This window comes from Pogona vitticeps, chromosome 2 (genome assembly GCF_051106095.1).
Source record: "Pogona vitticeps strain Pit_001003342236 chromosome 2, PviZW2.1, whole genome shotgun sequence".
Taxonomy (NCBI): domain Eukaryota; kingdom Metazoa; phylum Chordata; class Lepidosauria; order Squamata; family Agamidae; genus Pogona; species Pogona vitticeps.
In genome coordinates, this window is record NC_135784.1 from 66,950,849 (window position 1) to 66,975,800 (window position 24,952).

The 24,952-nt window shown below is 46.5% G+C and overlaps 1 protein-coding gene across 6 annotated transcripts; it reads left to right on the top strand.

Annotated features, from left to right (window-relative positions):
- The first annotated feature begins 109 nt into the window (after positions 1-109).
- On the top strand, positions 110-24,462 carry WNT5A (Wnt family member 5A). 6 transcript variants are annotated; one of them, XM_072989627.2, is made up of 5 exons: positions 110-235; positions 7,837-7,964; positions 9,173-9,438; positions 15,175-15,467; positions 21,620-24,462. In XM_072989627.2, the coding sequence occupies exons 2-5, from the start codon at positions 7,885-7,887 to the stop codon at positions 22,076-22,078; spliced, it is 1,098 nt and encodes a 365-aa protein (XP_072845728.1). In that variant the 5' UTR covers positions 110-235; positions 7,837-7,884; the 3' UTR covers positions 22,079-24,462. The 6 variants fall into 6 exon arrangements, with proteins under 6 accessions (XP_072845728.1, XP_072845725.1, XP_072845724.1 ...); XM_072989624.2 differs by lacking the exon at positions 110-235 and adding an exon at positions 1,367-2,026 and having other exon boundaries at positions 7,840-7,964; XM_072989623.2 differs by lacking the exon at positions 110-235 and adding an exon at positions 1,368-2,026.
- Positions 24,463-24,952: the final 490 nt, after the last annotated feature.

Sequence of the window (24,952 nt, forward strand, 5' to 3'; positions counted from 1 at the left end):
GCTGTCATCGGGACAGGAAGCAGGGCGCGCCTCCCTTAGAAATGTAGGGGTGAAGGGTCCTTCCTCCCGGTCGACACAGCTGGAGTTTTTTTTTTTTCTTCTTCCCTGCCTTCAGATAGCCGGGGAACCTCACCGTGTTAAAGATCCATCAGCCTCAGGGAAGGAGAAAGGAAGGACAGAATGCCGTAAAAAAAAAAAATGAAAACGATCTCCACGTTACAGGCTGGCGTTCAGGGTAAGTCCTGGGTCTGAGACAATTGGAGGGAGATTTTGGCAAAACAGACACCTCAACCAAGCTCGGAAAACGTTAAGGCACTCTAAAACACAAAGACAAACGGATTGTTCGGAAAATCTTGGCAGCTGCTTGTCTGTCTAACTCTTTATCCAGCATCCAGTGAATCGACACCTTGTGACGTTATTTGCGACAGGCAGCTGATAGCGTTTATCAGCGGTCCCCTCGGGAGCGATTCATTACTTTTGGTGGACGTCCCTGTTCAGGGATGAGGAGAAACCTCCGTAAGGACCCATTTCCACAACACAGGGGGACCCAGGCTCCCAGATCGAGCCACCCATTTAGGGTTTTTTTTTTTTTTGACGTTTCTTTCACTTCCACATTTCCGCCCTCCAAGGGCTCCCAGAAGCGTCGCCATAGTTTTGTCAAGGCAAGAGAGGCGGGAGGGGGTTGGCAGCGGCCCGCCGCCCCCCCCCGCCCCCAGCAAAGTCGGGTCTCTTTGAACGGGGCTCTCGTCCAGCCCTCGTAGACAGACGCCCTCCTGGCTGCTAACAGGATCAAATGTGAACCACAGAAAGTGTGTGTGTGTGTTGTGTGTGTGAGAGGGGGGAAGGGAGAGAGACGGAGAGACTGACGGGCGACCCCATTTCGGATTAATTCACCCTTAGTCTGTTGGTTCACATTTGGGGGGTGACGGGCACTGGCGAAGCAGCGAGCCTTCGCTGGCCGCCTCCCCTCCCTCCCTCCCGCCCTGCCTCCCTCACGAGCATCCCCGCGCTGGGGTCTGGAGGCAGCCGCCTGAGGTACTCTTTAAAAAACGCTCGCTCTGGTTTGCAATAGGTCGCGGCGGGGCGCATGCGCACTTCTCCGAGGGCTCTTCCCCCCCCCCGCCCTCCTCTTTCCCCTTCAGACGCCGTCGCCTGCGCTACTTTCTTTACACTTCGAAGGAGCCGCGCGGGCAGGAGCGCAGCGCCAGCCGCGGCAACAACAGGAGGCGCTGCAGAAAGAGCGGAGAGCGGGAGACGGAGAAGGGAGAGGACGACGACGACGACGACGGGGAGGGGGAGCGCCCTGACGCCGCGGCCGGGCGCAGCATGTAGCGGGGGTGCGGGGGTGAAGGGGGGGACGGAGGAGGAGGGGAAGGTTGAGAGAAAGCGGCACCTTCGCGCCACCGCTTGCCATGGATTGGGGCGGCCGCCGGAACCCCCGCCGCCGCCGCCACCACCACCTCCGCGCGCTTTGAAGCCCGGAGCGACTTTCCTCCTCCTCTGGTCGGCTTGAAATGGAAGGACCCAGCCTGGGCAACGCGCGACAGCCCAGGGCGCCCCGTGGCAGCGGGTAGGCAGGCGGCGAGACGAGGCACGGCTGCCGAGGGAGCCTCCAGGCGCGCTCGGAGAGGCAGCCCGCCCGCCTTCGAGCTGCAGGAGGCGGCAGCGGCCGCCACCACCACCTCCGGAGCGTTTACCTGAGCTAGATCTTGGAGCCCCCAAGAGCCGAGCGGGCCCCGCCGATCCAGCCCGTCTCATCTCCTCATCACGGCGGCGGATGGACCTTGCCAAGGAGGCTTCTCTGCCCCGTCGTTGGAGCGGCCGGCCCGGCCCGAACAAGCCTTGGCGTTTGTTACCCTTTGCCGCGGTGGAGGCGACGGCGAGGATCGGGGGAGTTCGGGGCTCCCTCGCTTGGATTACTTGGCAGCTCCATTGCTTGGTTTCCTGATCGCTTCTCTCCTTCCCCCCCTCCTGCCGCCGCCCGACTTCGTCGGTCTCCCTCCCCTCAGCCTCCCCAACAATGGAGGTGAGTAACTTCTGCGAAGGGAAGGGGGGGTGCTGCTTGAAAGTCGCTTGTTCGGGATGTTGGGTGGGTGCGGACGGGTTTGGGGAAGGGGAGAGCGGGAGCTGGGACTGGGTTACCTCCAACCTCTTGATCAGGATAAAAATCAACTAGAAAAAGAAGAGAGGGGTGGAAAAAACGTGCTCAAGAGAAAGGAGGAGGACGCAACCCAGGGGTTATGGCTTCAGATTTTTTCCCAAATACGTTTTAAGGTGAAATTGGCGAAGGTCGAAGAGGAGATGATGATGGCTTTTCCTCTTTCGATCTCATCTTTTCAAGGCCAGGGTGTTCCTCCCCACCCAGCCGAAACCTTTCGCCCTTCCGACAAACCTGTTGCTGTAAAGTGCTTCGATTCTCCCGGCCTGGTTTTCCTCCTTGGGAGAGACGTACGAGGATCGGGGGAGGGGGGGGACGGGCGGTTGTTCTTGGGAAATCCGCTCTGCCGTCTCCATGCCGATTCCTCACTCCTTACGTTGCCCCCCTACCCTACATCCCCCCACCCCCCGTATTCCAAAGGGACGCCTTCCGCAGCATCGGGGAGCTATTTGTGGTAGGAACGGGGCAGGGGGGAAAGGCCCGCCCTGCACCTTTAAGGGGAATCTGGCCGGTGGCCAGGGAAAAACCTGGACGGGTCTCTCCTCTTCCCTCTGTTTCCATCCCTTTTGCTTCCGCCGTCTTTCTCGGTTTCTGCACATTGTCACCGCACCTCTGGAAGGGCTTCGCCTCGTGCTGAAAAGGGAAGGGGGGGGAGAGAGACGACGGGCCACTTTTTCCTCTGCCCTCCCGGACGCCTTTGATGCTCTACAGTTGAAGAGCTGGTGTGTGTGTGTGCGCCCGTATGTTTGTTTTTAATTGTCAATTGTATGCTAAATTAGTTACAGTCGCGGGGTCAGCGAGAGTTCAGTTTCACCCAGGAACAAATACCTCTCTTTTGGGGGTGGGGGGTGGGAATAGGCCCGAGAGCGCCTAAATTGGAAAACAAAGCAAAAAAAAAAAGTTCTGGGATTTAATCTTATTTGGAATAGAACCTGAGCGGGGAGAAAAGGCAGTCTTTTTTCTTTTGCCTCCTGGCGTTGGGCGTATGAGTGGCTTTCTTTGTGGCTTTTTTTTACTTTTCAAAAAAACCACACACACAACCCCAAAGGCTATAAAACCTTGGACTTACTTGCGGCCCTTTCTTTAGAAAACACCCCCCCTTCCTCCTAAAAAAAGAAGGGGAAAAAAAAGGCCCTCCCGGGCAAGGTGGGGTGGGATTGGCACAGGCTCGAAAGCTGTCGAGCCGGCCCGCCTGTCTCGGCGATTGTTCCTGCGTTTTTACAACCCACCAGAGCCGAGGGGGCTCCGCAGCCGGCATGCCTACTTACCCAAGGTAAAGCTCGTATTAAAACGGCGGCCATAAAACCAGATGCCCTAACAGGCTTTCCAGACCCCCTGTATTTGCTTCCTCCCCCCCTTCCTCTAAAGTAAGGCAGGATCGTTGGCGGGCAGGCGAGTCCCCCCCCCCCAATCCCGGCGGTGGGAGAAGAGGCGCAATCTGTACAAGACCTTGTTTTCGTCGGCCGGGCTGCCTCTGTGGCCCCCCCCCCGTCCCCCTCGAAACCAGGGCTCTCTGGAGGAGTTGAGAACGGTTCCGTCTCCTTAATTGATTTCAGGGGCGCCTCCGCTCCCCAACCTCCCCCGCCGGCCGGATGTTTAAAAGTGGCTCCACGGCTCAGTCCGTGGCTTTGCTGAGCCGAAAGGAGAGGAGAGGCAGGGCTGTTGTCTCTTCCGGAGAAAAGCGGCCTCTTCTCCCGGATTCGAACGAACCCCTTGAAGTAATAATTAATATTAACTAAAAGAACGAGAGAGAGAGAGAGCACAATTCGAAGTTTAGGGGGCCCGGTTCTTTTCCTGCTCGCGTCGTTTCGCGGTTGAGGCTGCCCCCTGTTGGCGGAGACGCAGAACGACGCGGACCGACTGCGGACCGAAGCCGGGCGGAGGGTTCTCTGGCAATCCTTTTAGCCAGGGAGTCGCACTCGTTTGCCACTTTTTTTTTCCAAGACAGGTGACTACAAACACACCGCATGAAGACACGTTTTTTGTGAAACACAAAAACCTAGCAGTCGTAAACAAACACTTGTGCGTGCGCGCGTGCGCGCCCACGTGTGCCTAAGAATGCTAGCTTTTTGTATTTCACATGAACTGAATGCCGCTGAAATGGAATAAAGCGGCTGCCCTTCAGATCGCCTTGCCTGCTTAGCCTAGTGCTTTTGTTTTGTGGGACGTCTTCTGAAGACCATCGGCTCAACCTGTGGCGTGTGATGTGAAATCCCGCGGGCATCAGAGCGCCCAAGAGTCCTGTAGCCTCACAGGGGTCCGGCAGAGACTTGCCGCGTGGAATTCAAAGACGGAGACCCGCACCTGCCATCGGATCCCACGGATTGGCTTCGGCCCGCTTCCCCCGATGGACGCTTAGCCAAGGCCGACCTGCTCCTCAGCAGCCGCCCCAAGTTTGGATCGGCCCGCCTCGGCGCCCCGTCGCTTCTCGGACGTCACCGCCTCCTGGCCCGCAGGTCCCGGAGCCACCCGCCGCCTCGGGAGGGCGTTCCTTCGCCGATGACGCGCCGCCTGCCGTCGGGGAACAAGGGGGAGTTCCCGCCGGGGCCGTGGGGTGGCCACCGTGGGCGCGCAGCGCTTCCACGCCCCGCTCCAGGCGCTTGGCGGTCGTCTCTCGAATCCTCACCCTAGCCCGGCGAGGTAGGTGTCCGCGGCTCCCGGCGGGGCGAACCAGGCCGGCCCAAAGGCTCAGGGGGGAGTCAATTCCGAGCCTTTTCCCTCCACGGCTTGGTTTGGATCATCCCTACAGCGGCGAAATGGAATACTCCAAGGGGGGGATGGCGGGGCAGGGGCCGGATCCTGCCTTTCTGCTCTGCCTTGCCTCAAAGGCACGCAGCGCTGCGCACCTTGTGTGAGGTCTGCGGATCCGTGCCAGCGCCGCCACCTTCACCTTTCGCCTCCCTCCCCACTTGCTGGAGCGTGGACGGCTTTATGGGCCATGAACTCTCCACATTCCTCGCAGGCGCTTCAGACGGCGGGGGAAACAAATCGGGCGCCGTCAGCGGCCCGTCGCGAGACGCGCAACCCCTCCGGCGTGCTCCCCCGAATTCCTCCTGCCTTGTGTCATGCAGGATCGGGGGGGGGGGGAGAGGCCGCTCGGCTTGGGGCTCAGTTGGCCCTGGCTCTCCGTCCGCCCCCCCCCGCCCCCAAGGTGCACGCGCGCGCAAGGCACCGCCGCTTTTAAATGAACGGATCCAAGCTGACCGGGACAAGGCTGGACTACCTGGCCCTCTTGCAGCGCATCCCCGGTGCCAGGTGTCGCCTCGTCGCCCCCCGACGCATCTGACCCGTGTGGCCCGGAGGACGGTCTTCGGCTCTCCCCTTAGCGCCGCCGGCGCAAGTTGCCCTCCTTCGCGCCCCCTTCTCTGCCCCCCAAACCGTGTGTGTATGTGTGTTTGTGGGGGGGGGGGAAGAGGCGGCTTTTCTCCCAAGGCAGTCGCCCTCCATCCGTCCCGAGGTGCCTCGGCGCCCTTAAAACCGAGGGAGAGGCGATCTACCGAAGGGGGAAGGAAATCGAAGCCTGTGGAGTAGCCGAGATGCGCCCACGGCCCGCGTGTGCCGAGCCCGGGCGCCGGGTGCCTTCAAGCCACTCGGCGTCTCGTTCATCAGGAGGGCGACCCGGCCTGGAGAGGAAGGCCGCCTGCCTTGCCCGCTGAAAACGGGAGGGCGTCGGCGCTGTGAGTCGGTACGGTTAGGATCGCGTTCCCAAGCCGTACGCACTCCAAACCGTTATAGAGACCGGGTAGTCTTGTTTTCGGGGAGGGGAGCCCAACTGAGATATTTTTCATTTGGTGGCGGCGGTGAAGGCGAGGGTGGATTCTCTGCATTATCAGGGTGTCCTTCTCTCGTATATAAGCCGCGGTGTAATGTGGCCAATAAAACTCAAGGGCAAGGAAAGAGAACGGGGAAGCCCCACTGGAGCGCTCGGGAGGTTAGTCGGCTCTTCACGTTTGGCGTGGCCTTTTCTGGGTCTCGGATCGATTTGGCCCGGATGTTTTTCCCTCCGAGCCGGGCTGCTAACCCGCGCCGCGTTTCTGTCTACACACAGACTTTGGCGCACTTCGTGGCGTGAAATTCTCTGGAGATCCTGCTAGACGCCCCTCCAGCTCCCCGCTGGGATACCCCCGCGTTGCCCCGACTACAGCCGGAGGAGGCCTTGCCGCACGCCTCTGGACGGCACTCGCTCCCGGGTATTTCGGCTTACTCGGTTGCCTTGGAGGGAGGTGGACGCGGACGTTGTGGAGCAGGGTGGGCGGCGAGACCGTGACCCCGAGGGAAGAAAGGGCCGCAGGCGCGCTGTCCTGACGCGCCGGGAGTCCCGCGTCCTCCTCGGGAAGTGTGGCTTTTCCTAAAGAGGCGCCCGCTTTGCTCGTCTCGCGGTCGGACTGATGGGGGCTCCACAGTCAAAGTGTCTTTTTGAGGCGCTGCCCCGATCCAGGCGACCGTCGGGGCCGCCAGACGGAGATCTGGGCTTGGGAAGCCTTTCCACAGCACCCCTGCGAGTAAGAAGAGAGGCCGGGGGACGACCTGATGCGACACGAGTCCTCCGATCGTGGGAATGGCAGGGAGCGGGCCCCGACGTCTCTCCCCCATCTCCGCAGCACTTGGGATGGCTTCCCATTATGGGGGGGGGGGAGCAAACAAGTCCACGGCGTGTGTGGGAGGGGGAAATGGGGCGACCTTTCGCTCCAGAGCGTTGCCCCCCCCGTCTGAACAGATCTTGCAGAATCCGCCCCTGGGGGGGCTTTCCTCGCCCGGCCTGGTTTGGGGGAGATGCTGGCCAGGTAGAGCCGGCGGCTTTCTTTCCTCGGATGACCCTTCCCTTACGGGACCCCTTCGGAGGTTGGGCTCTCCCGGCAGGGCGTTTCACAGCCACGGGACTCTCCGGAGCGCGTGTAGTGCGGGAGGGGGGGGGGCGTGGACGCGCCCGGCCATTTATCTGCCTCGCCAGTCCGCCCGGCGGATCTGCTCCGGCTTGGCGGCGGCCAAGGCCGGTCCTCTTCGGCCGCGCTTGCCGCCCCAAGCCTCTGGCTGTTTCTGTCGTCGGGCCAAAGAGAAGGAGCCGGCTCCGGGATGAGTTAAGGAGGGCGGGGGGGTGGTGGAGAGACGCCGCCGCCTCCAGGCTTTGACTTGCGGAGGCGTCTCGCCGGCCGCGAAAGACCTGCCTGGCCATCCCTGTTTTCCTGAGCGAGCGCCGGTTTGGTGAGGCTGGGCAGGAGGAGGGGGGGAGGAGGAGGAGGGTGGGCAAGGGCTGCGTGGCCCTTCTGAGCCCAGCCCCGCGGCTGCCCGAGCCTGCCTCCCGCTGCCCCTCGCCCGCCTGGAGCGCGCCCACGGCCGGAGCAGCATCTGGGGGCGGCCCCACTGGTTGCTTGCCCGACGGCTGATCGGAAGGTGCGGGAGACGGTCTGTTTTCTTTCCTGTGGGGAAGAGGAGGAGGAGGAGGAGGAAATGTGTCTTTCTCTGTGTGTGTGTGTGGAGATCCCCTGAGAGCGGCAGCAGAGGTGGGCTTGGTGGTGGCACCAGGGGTTGGTGGGGGAGAACCTCTGCCTCCACCTCCTGAAGAACCCTGAGGGGTTGTGCTGGATTCTTCCTTCCCTTTGCAGATGGTCTTAAGCAGCATTTCTCTCTCTCTCCCTCTCTCTCCCTCTCTCTCTGCCTCCTCTTCCCTTCCCTTCCAGAAGCCCCTGGGAACCTTAGTCCAAGCGGGTGCTTGGTGGACAGGAGCAATGACGTCCAAGTACCTCTTCCTGGGTCTGGCCCTCTTCTCTGCCCTCAGCCACGTGGTGATAGAAGCCAGCTCTTGGTGGTGAGCTTTAAAATCTAATATATATATATCTATTTTTCTTAAAATCTTGTTTACCAATTTTCTAATTTTGTTTTAAAGAAACAGATTAATCCTGTTTTAAGATGAAGGAGGCCCACACTACTTCTGAGGGGCAGAAACCTTGTAGATGGGACCTCCTGGTGGGTGCTGTTTTCCTGCTCCACAATGCCCTTCAACAGTGCAAATGGCACTGTGATACCACAAGGGACCCACAGTGCTTTTTTTTTTTTTTTTGCTTTGGAGGGGAGACAGGGCAATATCAACTCTTCTGCATTTATGTAGTCACTTTGATCTTAGCTTGGACTAAACAGGGATTTAGTACGGTTGGAATTCAACAATGTACACACTTGTAATGGGATCATCCACATTGTATTATAAACAGAGATATGTAGGTCAGCTTAGGAATTTAAAAGTTAGTTTTCGCTTCCACTTCCAGAATCAAATAAGTACACTCAGATTGAGAATAAGTCCCATTAAACAATGGGATTTACCTCCCCAGCAAATGTGTACACAATTCTCTTGCTGCAAACTATTGTTGTTTAAGAAACAGTCACCTCTGTTATAAGGCACAGGTGAGCAAAGTGTTTAGTGGCCGGGTTCCCTTTGCTTTTGTATTTTCCAAATGATTGCGTCATTTTTAGCCATGTCCAGCGATAAATTGATTTGGTCAAACAAAACCTGTGTTAACATATTTCACTGATCGTCAGAATTAATTTTCTGGGAGTGGTAATTCTTTAGCTGTCTATAATTATACTCTTTTAAAGATTTTTGTAGTGTGTTAGAGAGCAATATGCATTTTCTCTTCAATCAGCTAAAAAAGGGGTTTGGGGAGGATCTGTCCCCTTCAGATTCTGAAAACAAAAATATCTGTGAAATTTGAATTTTGGGAAGGAATCATCCTGGAAGGGGGAAACATTATATTTAGATAGCTCTATAATTTTATGGCTGACGCGATAATAACTTCTTACATATAGTTTGCTTCAACTTATGAATTATTAAAGTAGAGCTCTTTCTATCTTTCTTTTGCTTCATCCACCCACTTTTTTTTGCCACTGCTTCCAGCATATCAGGAAGCTTTGCTGTCAAGTAAATTTGTTCTAGGGCTGAATTCCCTCTCGGCGTGCTCCGTGAAGAGTTTGCTGCTGTATCTGAACCTATGCTTTGTTAATGCAGTTTTTCTCTTTTCCCAGGTCTCTGGGTATGAACCATATGAATCCTATGAACCCTGTTCAGATGCCAGAAGTATACATCATTGGAGCCCAGCCATTGTGCAGCCAGTTGGCCGGGCTCTCTCAAGGACAAAAGAAACTCTGTCACTTGTACCAGGACCACATGCAGTACATTGGCGAGGGAGCAAAGACAGGAATCAAGGAATGCCAGTACCAGTTCCGCCATAGAAGATGGAATTGTAGCACGGTGGATAATAACTCTGTTTTTGGCAGAGTCATGCAGATAGGTAGGAAGAAATGCCTGAGAGTGCGTGTGCAATATTTATGGAAGGCTGTGCGCTAGGAAAACCTTGCCAGGTTCTTCTGTGTGCCACTGAAACCTGTCAAAAAGTTAAGCTGCCATTAGCCAGAAACTGCCTCTTCCATGAAAGTAGCTGGCACTGCCGCAGCAACACTTCAGAGGAGAGTGCTGGAGCTGTGGAAACAGGAGAGAAATATTGTCAGATGCCTCTTGTTTCAATGTGGTTTGAAACAAAACTGTATCTAAATTTAAGGGGGGAAAGTATGTAGAGGTGTTTGGCTTTGGAACTGCCATTTTTATCCATGGGATTCCAAAGTTGTGTGACAGTAGTGATTGTTTGCATGTGTGAAGCATATATGATAACTTTCTGGATGATGATGATGATGATGATTACTGCTATTACTACAAATAATAGTGTTACTATTTAATATGCAAACCTTTCTGCCTTGGGGTCCAGTCCTGTGCGTGTTAACTCTGATGTCAATCCCACTGGATTCGTGGAATTTACTTTCAACAATGTGTATGATTACAACCTAAAGCTTTTTGGAGATCATATGAAAAGAGATTTAAATTTAAGGTGTGTGACATTCATTTGAAGTGAATATACTTTTGATGAGTGCATATATGGGCATTGCATGTGATTAACTGTTTTTGTTAATTAAAAATGGTGCCTCGTAGCAATCTACTGGTCTCTATGAGCTGAGGTTGTATTTTCTGTCAGTTGCTCTTTGAACAGTTTCTTTTTTTGCTTCACAGCTCACATCAGCACAAATTCTGCATCTACTTAAAATGTAAAAAGATTGATCTCTGAAATCCCCCATGTGCAGGATTGGGCCTAAAGGCAGCATCACTGTAATGATTGATGGGTTGCTGTTTTCTCCCAGTTATTATAATGACATCTGTACGTCTAAATCTATTCTTATCCTCCACCCCATGTAACTTGTACCTTGCATATAGTAGCAATTTAATATGCTGAGATCTAAATCTAATTTTAAACCACTCTTTTTGAAACGGGATAGGAAAGGATTGGAATGACATTAAAATTAGATTAAAGGTAACTTCATTTATGAATTAGGAGGTTTTCTGCATTGCTTGAAGGGATGCTGTTAAGTCATATTTATTGTAGAAGTTGATTTTATGTAAAAATAAGCTTTACAAAAGTCTCAAATTGAACATTTTCCATTACTTTGAAGAAATTCACTAAGTGGAAACACTTGCTTTTCGACAGCTTCAGGATTCCCCTGTAGTCATGCATTACAGGTTTTGTAGAACTGGAAAGCTTTGCATAGTTGGTTAGATTGTCACTTTGTTTTTTGAAAAAGCAAGCAAAAATAGAACAGCAAAGGGCTGAAATCGCTGATACTTTATACATCAGTTTCAGATGATGCTAACATGGTTATGCTCATCCAAGGCATACTGGTTCTCTGGTTTCTTAAGCTGTCATGAACTCTTTATGCAAAGTGGGGAACTGTAAGTGTTGGAATGGGTCCCCATTGGTTTCAGGCATCTTTTCCCCCTCATTAGCACACCTGGGTTTATTTGATTTGATTGAAGCTAGATAATTGGCCACTTATATTAACTACAAGTAGAAATGAGTGTAATGCTCCCATCCAGCTCTTAAAGACTCTGAAAGGAGTATTCATTGAGAACTAGTATATGTTGTTGTTGTATAGTTGAGCTTAGCTTCCTTAAATAAGCAATGTGTTTGGTTGTTGCTTCTCAGGAAGATCTCAGCTTCTGAGCTGAATCCTTGCTCAAGAATTTGAAGTGAATATCTGTAAAAATGAGGGCTAGAACCAAGCCATTCTCGCTGGGGTGACGTCCCGTCCTCTCACTATAGAAAAAGAGGTGCAGACCCCGCCAGTTTCCCTTCCCTGAAAGGTAGAGCTACTGGAAACAAACCAAGAGAGTGTGGAGAAGGGTGTACAAAACCTGGTTAAAGAAACTGGGAGAGAAACGGCAACAAGAGCAGAAGTCCTGGGTAGAGGTAGAGGCGGGTAGAGGTAGATGGCCGATATAAAAAGGGGAGAAAGAGAGTTGCCTCCAGGTTGTGAGTGGATTTGGATGAAGGACCCATGGACTGGAGAATGGGAGAAGCTCCATATACCAATGGAGGAAGCAGACTATAGGAGAAGGAGGGAGGTAACCCCAAGATCATCTTATTGGCGGTGAAACAGAGGCAAAGGAGCGGAGGAGGAAATTGAGAGAAGAGAAAGAAAGGGTTGAAAGAGAAAGAGGGTAAAGAATAGAATGGAGGGCGAGAGAGACCCAGATGAGGGGATACCCACGGGACCATGGCAGACCTTCCAGGCCTCCAGGGACCCCACCTGGGTGGATCCCCGAGACGAGGACACCATAGCCTTACTGGAGGGAGAACTCAGGCAGATATTGAGTACAGATTTGACTATGGACTGGACCTTGGAACTCTTTTGGGAGGGAACCCCTTTAAAGAAGAAGCTTGGAAACCCCTTCCTGACCAGTTGTTGGAAGGAGATAAAAGTTGGAGTGCCTTTGCAGACACCAGTTTCTTGGTGGACACAGCAATAAATGTAACTCTCATTTCTAAACGTTGTAAGTCTTTTAATTTATTTGGAGAAAAACAGGAGCCAGATCCTGAACCTTCATAATATCCTTCAGCCTTTCAGTGCTATAAATCTCTAGGCAGTGTAGCCTTTAGACCTGTGGGTTTCTCTAAGAGTTATGTGCTGGAAGAATTATAAGGTGATCACAAGTTTGCTGCAGCAGGCGAACATCTTGGAGATTTTTGGAATAATTCGGGTCATTGTTGGTCTAAATTAAAGTTAGGAAGAAAATTACTTTCAGTAATTGCAAATGACACTTTTTGCTCCTGGAATGGCAAACAAGGCATCACGATAGTACCAAAACATGATGTTTCATTAAGAACTGGATCTTTTTCTGCATCTGCTTCCAGGGGTTGATCCTGCAGTTCAGACTTTGGCATTGAGCTCCTTGAAATGTAAATTGGAGTTGCTGGCTCAAAAAATTTAAACAAGCTCCTTTCTTGCTTCTGAATGATTTTGGAAAGTTAGTTGCATAATCTTATGGAAGTGTGTGCCTTTTCCCCAGAGAGTGAGAAAGAAAGAGAGAAAATAGGGAACTGCAACAAGCCAATGAGTAATTTTTTTAAAAAAGTTGTTCATAGCTGGACCTTTGAAGGATGACGCAAAGTCTAATGCCCTGGATTTTCTGCTGTGCATTGGAAGAGTAGATCTATGTAAAATTTTGCAGCTTGTACCCTAGAACCACTTGTATCCCCCTAGCCAGTGGCATTTAAACAGCCAAACCAAGGGGGTAGGGATTAAAACTCTAAGGACCTTCTGAGAAGTATAACAGAATCTTTTTATTTGTCCCAAAGTGTTTTTTGGGGTTTTTTTGTAAATGAGTCTTTTTTTTCCTTTTAAAGGCACAATAAAGAGAAGACACTTGGATGGTGAAACATCCAACTGGGTGCTCTCCAGACATGTGGGTCAATAGATTCCCCCCATCTGTTGCCAGCATGGTACCCAACTGGAAAAAGATGCTGTGTAGAGAGAAATCTTATTTATGTCTAACACTGGCTGGAGACCTTTTAAAGAAACCAAAACCATGTCGACAGAATTATAATGTCTTGTTCTGCAATGTTCTTTTAAAATACGCTTTTATGTTCCGGAGCCACAGTTTAGAAAGAAGTTTCTAGGAAGACTTTTAAAACCATTCTTCCTCCTCTCTTGAGAATATCTTTCTTTCATTTGTTGTTTGGTTTAGAAAGATACTCATCTTTATAATTTTTTTCCCCTGTCTGCTTTTGAAAGTTGGAAAGGTGTTTTGCAGAAGAATGTGAATTTAATGTTCTTCCAAATGATAGTAACATATATGTGTTAGCTTTTGGTATGTAAAAGTGGATTAGAGAGAGACAACTCCCCTACGAGCCTCACAGAAAATGATACCAGTGTAAGAATTATGTGTTTTTTCCAGTGCTTCCCCATGCCTATTAGAGCTGAATGAAATTTGAGAGATGACCAAGAATAATTTTCAGATACGTTTATCACTGGCAGAAAGCTGTTGGCTTTCCTTGTGTGCTTGTAAATTCAATATAACTGACTGAATTCAATATAACTGACTCCCAAGGTACAGGATTGCTTTCTTAGGATCTCTCACAGGCTGGTAGAGTACAGTGGACCCTCGACTTACAGATGACTCGACTTACAGACTTTTCGAGTTACAGACTTCTCTGGCTGCAAAATTTAGATTCGACTTGCAGCCAGAGAATCGACTTACAGACCAGAAAAAAACCAAAATGGAATAAAAATAGAATAAAAACCACTGGTTATGGGATTAATCCATTCTCAGTGCATTGTAGGTCAATGGAGATTCGACTTACAGGCTTTTCGACTTGCAGCCAACATTCCAATACGGATTAATTCCTTAAGTAGAGGGTCCACTGTATAAGGTGTCTGTATAAGCCTAGGAAGTCTTGCAGAATAATTCTCTTTAAAGCTGTGGTGTGCTTCCGTCTGAAACTTCATTGTTTGATATGTTTTCAAAAGAAGTGTCTTGTGACTTATCTCACAGTGACAGGATAAATTGCTACAGTTATCAGAGTAAAGTTTTGCTGATATTGATTAGTCCATCCTAAAGAGAGTAAGACTATCCATAGACATCTGAAGATGCCAGTTGGAGACTTAAGTGGATTGAATACAGACTGAGATGTACACAGCTGGGGCTAGTGGTGGAAGAGAGCTTCATACTCTCCTTCCTGTGTCCTCAAAATGCTACATCCTTCTGGTAATGGCTTAAAGGCCAGCAGAAAGTGGTACTTGTATCACCACTTCAACAAGTCCAAAGAAGAAGAAAAAAGGAATATAGATTGAAGCACAATACCGTGGGCTAGTTTGAGAGAACCTGGATTTGGGTCTTGGATAAGTAGTTCTTCTTGGGATGTAACAAAGCTCTCTAACTTGCTTATATTTTAAAGCATCTGGTTTCTAGAAACTTTAGTAAAGTCTGAATAGCTTTAATTTGAGTCCCTTGTTCATAGCTGTTAGTGTGTGGTTGTGTGTGAAAACTGGAACAATTATGCCACAAATCTGTCAGGGTTCAAAATAAAGTGTGTTTGTGTGTGGTTCCTCCTCACCTTGTGTGAGAACCTCCTTAGCAGGAGATTTGTACAGCAGAATTATTTTGGGGCAAATTGGATCGTGGTAATACTATAACTTATGAATTTTCCTTCAGGATATCCAGTAAGTAATCCATCTGGTCTGTTAGACTGTTTTGCCTGTCCTTAAAGGGTTTCTCTTAAACAACTCTTTTGAACTTTTAAGCTACAATATTGTATAATCTTTCTCTAAAGAAGTCTTCAGTTGCTTTTCCTGTCAATGGGTAGAGCTGAAGACAAATCAGAAACTTGTTAATGAGCCAGTCTTGTGAGATTAATCAGGTTACTAAAGATGTCCTGACAGTGAATTTCTTCTTAAGCAGCTCCTTTCCAAACTGGGGGGTACAAGGCGAAAGGAGTTTTCCTAGCCTTGAGCTTTATCTAATGGCAAGAAGTTTGGTGAAATGTTGTACTAAGTTCATGTTTTACAGTTTACTTTTCTGAAGATCCATTAATCATTGGCAGTGGTGGCGATGGCGGGCAATATATCTTCTTCTATGCCAAGTAACAGATGAACAGATCCTGCCCTGTTATGCTAAGCTGCTTTCCCCTCTTTCTTCCCTGCAGGGAGCCGAGAGACCGCCTTCACATATGCTGTCAGCGCAGCTGGGGTAGTGAATGCCATGAGCCGTGCCTGCCGAGAGGGGGAGCTTTCTTCCTGTGGCTGTAGCCGTGCTTCCAGGCCAAAAGACCTACCTCGGGACTGGCTGTGGGGTGGCTGTGGGGACAACATTGATTATGGCTACCGCTTCGCCAAGGAGTTTGTGGATGCCCGTGAGCGCGAGAGAATATATCAGAAAGGAACTTACGAGAGTGCTCGGATCCTGATGAACATCCATAACAACGAGGCAGGGAGGAGAGTAAGTAGTCCCAGAGAATGCTTTTCTGTTGTCGGTGATAATGCTAAGCCATTTGTGCTGTTATTTCTTTTTCAGATTGTATTTCACGAACATATATTCTGAAACATGTCCATGCTGGTCTTTTGCAGAATGATTTTTTTCCCCAGTTCAGTTTTCCTGTTAGCTCCAATGAGCTCACAAATGCCTTTTTTTTCTTGAAAAAGATTCAAAAAGAGAAGTATGGTACTTCCAATGCAGAAGAAAGATTTTTTTTCATTTATTTAAAATATTTTCACCCCATCTTTCTCCTGAAAAAGGACCAAAGGTGGCTTGCATAAATGAAAACACAATTTAAAAACTAATTTAAAATGAAACGGAGCAAACTAGGAGCAGGAACTCTAGGTGAATGGCAGTGTCTATTTGTCTGTGTCTGATCTTTCTCCACATAGGGGCTGAAGTGGTCTTCCCCTCCATGTTCCCTAGGCTGTACCATTAAAATTGTACAAGTCACAGTCATTTTTTTAAAGGATAGGATTTTATTAGTTTATATTTCCAACCAATCCAGTTTTCTTTGGAAAGGACAAAAGACATGTTCTATTTGCCGAAGCAAAATACTCTTGTGTGTGGGTGATTTTCACTCTTCCTTGTAAGGTTGTGAAGGAAAAAAACACCACCTACCTCTTCTGTATTATTAGAAAACATGTTCTTCTGTGGTGGAAGTTGGTTTTTATGGCTTTTTTAATCTTCAGAATCTTTTAAACGAATGAGTGTAAACTTCATTTTATTGCTCTGAAGTGGAAGGAGCCAAAATCATTATTTTCCTAGAATTGACGGTGCCAGCAGTAGTCAGCTGGAGAATTTACGCTTGTGTTTCAAGGTGAATTAAGATGAAGGATAATTGAAAATTAATAGCATTTAAATGTGAGAAGAAGGCATCTGAAAGCACTGGGAAGGCCAATTTGCTGCTAGACAGAAGAAAAATGAATTCTTGCCGTTGCCTGCACTGGCTTTGAGTGGTTCCTCATTGCCACTCCCTTTGAGCTGCCTTCCTGCAATGGCATTTGGCAGGGTTTAAAACTCTTTCTACCCCCTCCCCTTCATGAACACACACATGCACATACTACTAACACTGGGTGGAAGTAGCATTCAGCATCCACCTAATGTGTCAGACTTTTGGGGCCGTGTCAACACTGACTCATGCCTATTTATACAGGGTAAATTATCAAGGTCTCCTTGCCAAGACTTTACAAAGAGGATATTGCGGTGTCAGCCTGTCCCCCACCCAGAGGTGTTTTGGGGGTTTTTTCTTTTGGATGCAGTCATTCTGCTGTACATGAAGACTGGTGCAGGAGGGAGCTGCCAAACAAAAAGTGGAAAATCTGCAGTTATAGGGGCAGCAAAGGTTTCCGAGTAGGAGGAGGGAGGGAAGCGCAAAGAGAGAAGGTGGAAGATCTGATGCAACGCTGGTATCAGCAGGCCAGTCAACTGACTGATCAACTGTTGCAGATTATTTATTAGCAGTAGTATTATTTAAGATGGTAAAATAGGCTATTTTCATATGTTACCTGTATATTTTATTATGGTTGGTATTCAAGAGGCTTTGCACAGGGCGGTCTGGATCCAGCTTTTCTTTTGGCACATGTCCTCCAAAGTGGCTCTTCCCCACCTGCCCTATCTCCCCAATGGCTTTGCTAATTGGAGAAAGTAATGCCAGAGAATGGACAGTATCTCTTAGATTCCCCTTTAAACCACTATTCCGCCACATCCCACCAGCTGGTTGGCTCACAACCTTCTTAAACACTCGCGTATTTTCTAGCTTGAATGACTTTAAGATTTGTTTCTCGTTAAGAACATTGAAAACTGTTGAGTTCATCTCGCTCAGAAAGGTCAACCAGCAGTAGTTCTCCAAGGTTTCAGGCAGGATATGGCCCTAGCTCTCCCTGGTGAGATAAGACAGGGTGTTTTCAGGGTATTACGGTGATTCTGTTTGCTGATCAGACTCTGTGATAGAGCAGACAGCCCTGTTGAGGACTTCAGCGGGGATAGGAGGGGCTGGTGCTGCAGCAAGCAGTGTGGAAGTGCACCGTTGCTCAGAGGATGATTGCTTGTGGCTATGGCTCTAAGAGTTTGTGCTCAAAGCAGGGCAGTTGCTCACTGTCCATTTGCCCTGTGGTGGTTGCCTCAGCTTCTATTGTTGCTTTCCAGTGATGAAAAGTAACAGAATAGGGAATACTTTTGGCTCCACAACTATGCCTGCTAGTTAGAGAACAACACTGCTGTTTGAAGGCAAACTGTGATCTGCAATAACCATTGTTTGTCAAGTTTAGAAAGAAACCAGGAATTGCCTAGGGGAGGAGGGCATATGTGAACCAGCAGAATCTTAAGGGAGCAGAGTTGTTTTATTTATTTCCAGTGTTTGCATGCTGATGTGTTTTCAAGTGTTGTTCCCAGTGATCAAGAGAGCAACTGGCCTTGCAGTTTAAAGTTGCAATTGGTCAAGGATAGAAATGGGGAAAAAAACAGGTAGATAAACGAGTGACCTCATGTCCAGGCATCGGAATGATTGGACATTTGAACAATGGCAAAAATGCAACATAATAAACAGTCTTTTATCCCCCTCCCCCCGTAAAAGATAATGCACCAACTTGACCAAATAGGGAAAATAATTCATCCCCTGTAGGGAGCCACCACAGAAAGGGGCTTAACATAGCTGAGCTAGATCTCTGTTTTTGGTAAATCACAAGCATAATGCTGCAAGACAGAAACTGATCTTGTGAAAAAGAAGATCCCTTTTATATCATTAGGTTTAGTAGAAAGGAGGTTAAATATCTTCATCACCTGTATATAATTCTTTGGGATCTTATGTGGGTAATTTGAATCTTACTATTTCTTTTCATGGAGGAAATAGATTTGTATATGTTTTTGGATCAGGGATACTTCTGGGGCCAGAGTGAGTCTGGATATCCTTTTTTGCCATGTTTTTCAATTACTCTCTGTTTTTTCTTGTTGAAAAGAAAACAGAAAATGATTAGATAGATAGATAGATAGATAGATAGATAGATAGATAGATAGATAGATAGATAGATAGATAGATAGATAGATAGATAGATAGATAGATAGATGCAGAATGTATTTTGATTGATACACAGTAATTTTCCAACCGGAAGCATCCTCATAAATCATTCTGCGTACATGTGTGAAACTTACAGATCAGGATAGCATGGAAATCTGCTTCTGCAATACTAATTTTTTCCCACTCTGGGGGAGCATTATATTCCAGCTGCTTTAAAATTGTTTCAGGCCAGGTCAACTTCTTTTATGGTGCACAACTGGGCCCTTATTCTCCTTTCACTCTGTTGGAAGTAGTTCAGACAAGATTTTTGAGAGCTTTTCTTCAAGTACTCCGTTGAGTCTCAAATACAGCTCTGTGATTGGAGGTTGTATACCTGACGGTTGAAACTAGGGTTTGGCTACTTATCTTTTGTTTTTGGTTGAAGCTAACTGCCCCCACCCACCCCGGCATTAGCCCCTGTAATACTGGAAGACAATTACCAGTTTGGAAGAAATTGTCAGTCAGTTTGCTAAACTCAGAAAGTACAGCTTCTCTGTGGAATGCTTTATCCATATGGAATATGATGCAGCTAGATTAATTAGCCTTTCCACAATGCATTGCAGAGGTTGAGAGGCTACATAATCTAGGCACACTTCAAACAATGTTCTAATCAATATAGCATTGCTTCCTTTTAAATCATCTAATTATTTTTATTTACTTTCAATTCAAAACCACTCTTTCACTCTTGCTCGGCTAAATGGTCTGCCATCAGCAGTCCAGGAGGAGACTGTTATTTCTTGAAATCATGGAGGAATAGAAATAATAACTCATGTTCTTTTGCATTGCCCTTTTTATGTTGATATTCTGAAAACTTTTACCGAACTTTGTCTGAAGTTATTTCCTTGATGTTCAGAAGCATATTGCATCCTTTTATTGGTTTCAGGGCAGAATATAAGTATGATGTTTAATGTGATGAATTTTTGCTTGGCTGCAGCCAAAGTTTATGGAGGAAGGGTTTTAGTAAATTTATGATTAGTTTTCATTAACAGCAGCACCTGCTAAGAGGGGAACACATTCAGTGCTAACTATGCCGCTAGGAAATTCTTAGTTATTTTTATTTTCATGATTTTAGACTGATGGTAATGCAGGTCCTTGGAATAACATATATCTATGGTTTTTTGTATTTTGGATATTGATCATTGACCAGAATAAAGTTTATTTATCTACGAGTTGCTGTTTTTGCACAGCCTGTCTGTCCAGAGATGGATGTACTCACTATGACCCTGGTCTAGTGTAGTGCTTCATAATGTCTCCATAGACATGCTAGCAGAAGAGGGACCCATTAGAGGGCACTTTACCTAGAATCCTTTCAATCTGTAGTTCATCTTGCCAGCTGGTGTTGGCTTGATACTACATTAAACCTACTCTTACAGTTTTGTATGGTCAGTACTGGCTCAAGACATTTTCCTGCTAGAGACAGAGCAGCAAATGGTGCTTGTTCCGTCAAAATGTGTACATACTACCCAGAATGATCTGGTAGCCTTGTTTCCTGGGATACGAGGGTCCACAAGCAGCTCTCCCCTCTCTTCTTCCAAAGAAGAAGAATCAATATTTATTTATATTAAGCCCAAATAGGGATACAACATGGGTGGCAAGTTAGTTTCAAACATATGTATACTGAAAAAAAGCAATAAAGCATAAAACCCCCAAAATTACTATCATTCTATTATAAAAATGTTAAAACATGACACTTAACTCAAATCAGTAGAGTTCAAATAAATAACTAGCTGTTAGCCTCGTGGCGCAGTGGTTAAATCGCTGTACTGCAGCTAAAACTGCTCACGACCTGGGGTTCAAATCCCGGGTAGCCGGCTCAAGGTTGACTCAGCCTTCTATCCTTCCGAGGTCGGTAAAATGAGTACCCAGCTCGCTGGTGGGGGGGGGGCAATGTGTAGCCTGCATAATTAAATTGTAAACCACCCAGAGAGTGCTTGAAGTGCTATGAGGCGGTATATAAGCAGCACGCTTCGCTTTGCTTTTTATCCAAAATCATCTGCCTGAGATTACTTCCAACTGGGCGGGAGTACAGTTGGCAGTGGTGACCATCAGCACACAGTAAGTTATCTCTATGCAGGATGGGAACACTGTTGAGTTGACCAGAACCATAGACTTGTCCATTCAGTAACTGATGAAGTGAGAAGGGCAAAGACTGAAACCGGGATCTTTCTGAATGCAGAATATTTGGCCTTCATATTACTATTTCGAATGGCCAAGAAAAAAAAAGTTGACAAAAGTATGGAAATTGTCCAATCCATTTGGTGAGCTGCTGTACGGAGTTTGCTCTAGAGTGATCTTTAGAGGCCTCCATGTGATGGCAACATTCTCTCTGAGAAGATTAGGAAGACTGCAAAATTAACAAGAGTCTGTTTTATTTTAGTATGAACATTCTGCTCACATACTTATGCTGCATTTTTCTAGCCCATTTTCAGTATCCCCATGGATGGTGAAAGTCATACAGTTTACCTTGCCTTTCTCCTTGAAAGGACCCAAGGCAGTAAGTAGTTGGATAGAGAGACTAAAAGTGTGTCCTTGCATACTTCAGGTAGAGATAAATGACATTTAGTATTTCAGTACTCACTGTGTAGAACTACCATTCTCAATGATGGCCCCTGGATCATTTGAAGGGGTCCACAGACTGGAAACAATCCTTCACACACCATCTTATAAGGTTTGTTCTGCAACTTATACAATCCTGATTTGGCCTATATTTCTTCCATGTTCTGTTTATGGCTATAGCCAAAGAAAGCTTGAGAATGGCAGGTGTAGAGCATATTTGGTTCACAGATCCAATTTATTCTTACAGTTTTTATTTTCAAGTTCTTGTTGGAAACAGACCCATTAATGGAAGCCTTCTCTTTGCAGTCCCACATGCCATCTGTTTATGGACTGCAGAATGATGTTATGTTCGTTTACGTATTTATGTGTCATGTATATTGTATTAATTACTTGTATATTGCATATTGGTTTACTTTTGTTGTGCTTTGAAAATGTTGAATCGTAATACTTGGAAATGAATCAAGTTTGCAATAGTTGCGCTCACTTTTTCCTCTAACCCTTGCAGACGGTGTATAGCTTGGCGGATGTGTCCTGCAAATGTCATGGTGTATCTGGATCGTGCAGCCTGAAGACCTGTTGGCTGCAGTTGGCTGACTTTCGCAAGGTTGGAGATGCTTTGAAAGAGAAATATGACAGTGCAGCCGCTATGAAACTCAACATCCGGGGCAAGCTGGTGCAAGTGAACAGCCGCTTCAATGCACCCACTATCCATGACCTGGTATACATTGACCCCAGTCCTGATTACTGTGTGCGCAATGAGAGCACTGGCTCCCTGGGTACCCAGGGACGGCTGTGCAACAAGACTTCAGAAGGCATGGATGGCTGCGAACTCATGTGCTGTGGCCGGGGCTACGACCAATTCAAGACAGTGCAGACAGAACGCTGCCACTGCAAATTCCACTGGTGCTGCTACGTCAAATGCAAGAAGTGCACAGAGATTGTAGACCAGTTTGTCTGCAAATAGGTGGGAATGGGTGGAAGGAGCTGTTCTGGTCTGCCAGCAGCAGTGGTGCAGGGGAGGGGCGCCCCAAGAGGATCTCCGCTCTTATTTATATGCATCTGGCTCAGACTGTGCATAGTTTTATTTTTTGCAATAAAGGGGGAGGGGAGGGGACCAAGATAATATTTATTTTACACAATTGGAAATACGACTTTAAAAAGAAAGATAGAGTAGTTCAAAGGGAAATTTGCCCTATCCCCATATAGTCTCATGAGACATAGTGCATATGGAGTAGATGAGGTACCTGTTGTTCCATGGTTCGGTGAATAACAAGAATAGCCCTTACATACGTGGTGACATGGAACATGATATTTCTCTTTAGCTCTAGGGACCAAAAAGAAACCAAATAGGAAAAAAACAGTCAGATATAAGGTTGATTGGTTGATCTATAATTTTTGACATGAATTTTTTTCCCTCACCATTGGTTGAATGGCAACTTGAAGGTATGAGTGAAAGCACAAATTCTGAAGTCACAGGTGCGCTGCTAGGTGATATCTGGAGACCCATGAATTGAACATGGTGTCTTCTATGGATGCTTGGGATAGTTGTGAATATGTATTGTAGAGGTGATACCAGCAAAAGAAATGCCCACGAAAGAGTCCTAAGATGGCAAGTTGCCAATCTTCCATCAGCTCCACTCTGGCAATGCATTTTGTCACTGTTCTCAATAGAAAGAAGAAGGCATGGTTATTCATATGGGTTAAGAACAGTTCTTGTTTTGAATTATTTTCCAAAGCCAAGAGTTTAAAAAATGTGGTTTTGCTTTGTAGATCAATTCAGAATTTGGTGCATAGCCACATCAAGTAAAATATACATATATCACATCATACATATTTTAAAAGCCTTGACTTTTAAGAATATTGAAATGATCTGTGGAATTTTCTAAAGCGTGTGTGCTAGTAGTAACTGTGCTAGAAATTGCAGCTGTGCTGTGCATGCCGCCTGCAAAGTTCTTGCGAAAAAGAAAGCCAAAAGAATTGTTCACCTGAGAATGAAAGTGTTGTGGATAGTTGGTTTCATTTCAGACGTGGAATCTGACCAATTAACATTGGAGAATTTGAGCTGATGATACAGTAGCTTGATGTTTTCATAAGTGACTACTATGGTTCAACATGCAGTATGGCAGCAATACTACCCACTTTACCATCCTGTGTTTCTTTCTTTTTTGTTTTGTTTTAATGCACAATGCTTTAAAATATATTGCAGCTATGCACAAACTGCTCAGACTGTACTTGAGCTGTTTAGGTATATATGGGAAAACTATGATCTGCTGGTTTTTGGTATCTCAAACCTTTTAAAAATACATGTATGTTGTCAGTACAAACTACAAACCAGTAATTTCTTAAAAGAAAATATAAAAGTTACCAGGAATAGTTTCTGCGTTTAGGCTCAATATATTATTATCCGTCCCCCTTTAAAGGCAAAACAATAGGTATATGCTAACAAATCACTTTGGAGTTTTATTTAGGTTGGATTCTAGCCTCGTGTTATGGGGTTTCCTTACACATGTGTTCTGAATGGTAAGCCAGTCATAAAGTCTCTCCCTTCACTATCTTAAGATGAAATAGAATATCTTTAAACTGAAGGGGACATCTGCATATCTGCTGGTTGTGTACTTCGGTTGTGGGCAACAATGTTTTTTTTTTGAATCCTTGCAGAGACATTATTGTCAGTAATGGAAAAACACTTTATTTTTACATGAACTGAGGGCTAATTTTCATATTAAAAAATTATCTTTCTCTTACCACAGACATGTTTCATTTTTGTATTGTTTCCAATACCTCACCTTTTATACACCTTGCCTTAAAACTAGGAATGGGTTGGAATAAATGGCAGGTTTTCATCTTAGTGTTATCACACCATAAGCTTAAATTTCTTACCCGGCTGTGAGCTAGATCATTAACGACATTGTGATTATCAGCTTTTAAAATGATAATTGCTATTAATTTATTGTGCAAGGAGATATTTGCTTCCCTTGTTCCTGGTGTTTGCAAACCAATGTCAACTTTAATAAACAATAAAAATAAAGCACTAGTTCATTGAATATGTCACTTTTGGTTTTTATTATACAAAAACCATAATCCTTTAAAAACGATGTTGAATCACTTAACTTTTTATAGTGGCTCCTGTCTCTGAGCAGAAGTCTAATGATCCTAGCTATTAAAATGCTATTTAATGTAAAATATTTCACTTGTGTTCTTCAGATATTATGTAAATCTACTATGTTCTTTTCTTCTGTACATTTAATGTACATATTTTCATCTTGTGTGATTTGTATATTTCACTGTTTGTTTTAAAGGATTATGCCATAATGGAAGATAGACTATAAAAATAAAATGTTGCTTATATATTGGGAGGTAGTTTTATTTTATTTTTTAAAGGAAGGGGTTTATTTTTTTTAATAAATGAGCAATGTTGATTTATTTTGTGGTAAAATAAACAAGTGTTCAAACTTATTTTTTTTAAAATCACTGAAGACTAGTTATGTCAGAACTTTACAGATACAATAACATGCAAGCAAAAGTGAGTACTCTTGATAGAGCATTCAGGCCTATGCAAAATACTACATGAATTTAGAAAATATTGTATAGAATCCTACTAGCAATCTTTTCCTTATCCAGCTAGAGGGGCTGTAGATGTGTGTATGTGTATCCCTAACTGGATGAGCCAATCTCTTTGGAAAAATTAAGATTCCAGTGATCAGTTGTTAGAACAGCTACAATCATCTTCTCCCTGCCAGACAATTAATCGTTGAGGTTTTTTTAAGTGCCGTGTGTGTAGGTCACTTGTTTCTGCACGTCATTGGACATCATTTCAATGTGCTGTTTTTCTTTTAAA

Coding starts and splice junctions, on each gene's coding strand:
- WNT5A (XM_072989623.2), top strand. Junction 7,965..9,172: donor ATAGAAGCCAGCTCTTGGTG/GTGAGCTTTAAA, acceptor CTCTTTTCCCAG/GTCTCTGGGTATGAACCATA. Junction 15,468..21,619: donor ACAACGAGGCAGGGAGGAGA/GTAAGTAGTCCC, acceptor TAACCCTTGCAG/ACGGTGTATAGCTTGGCGGA.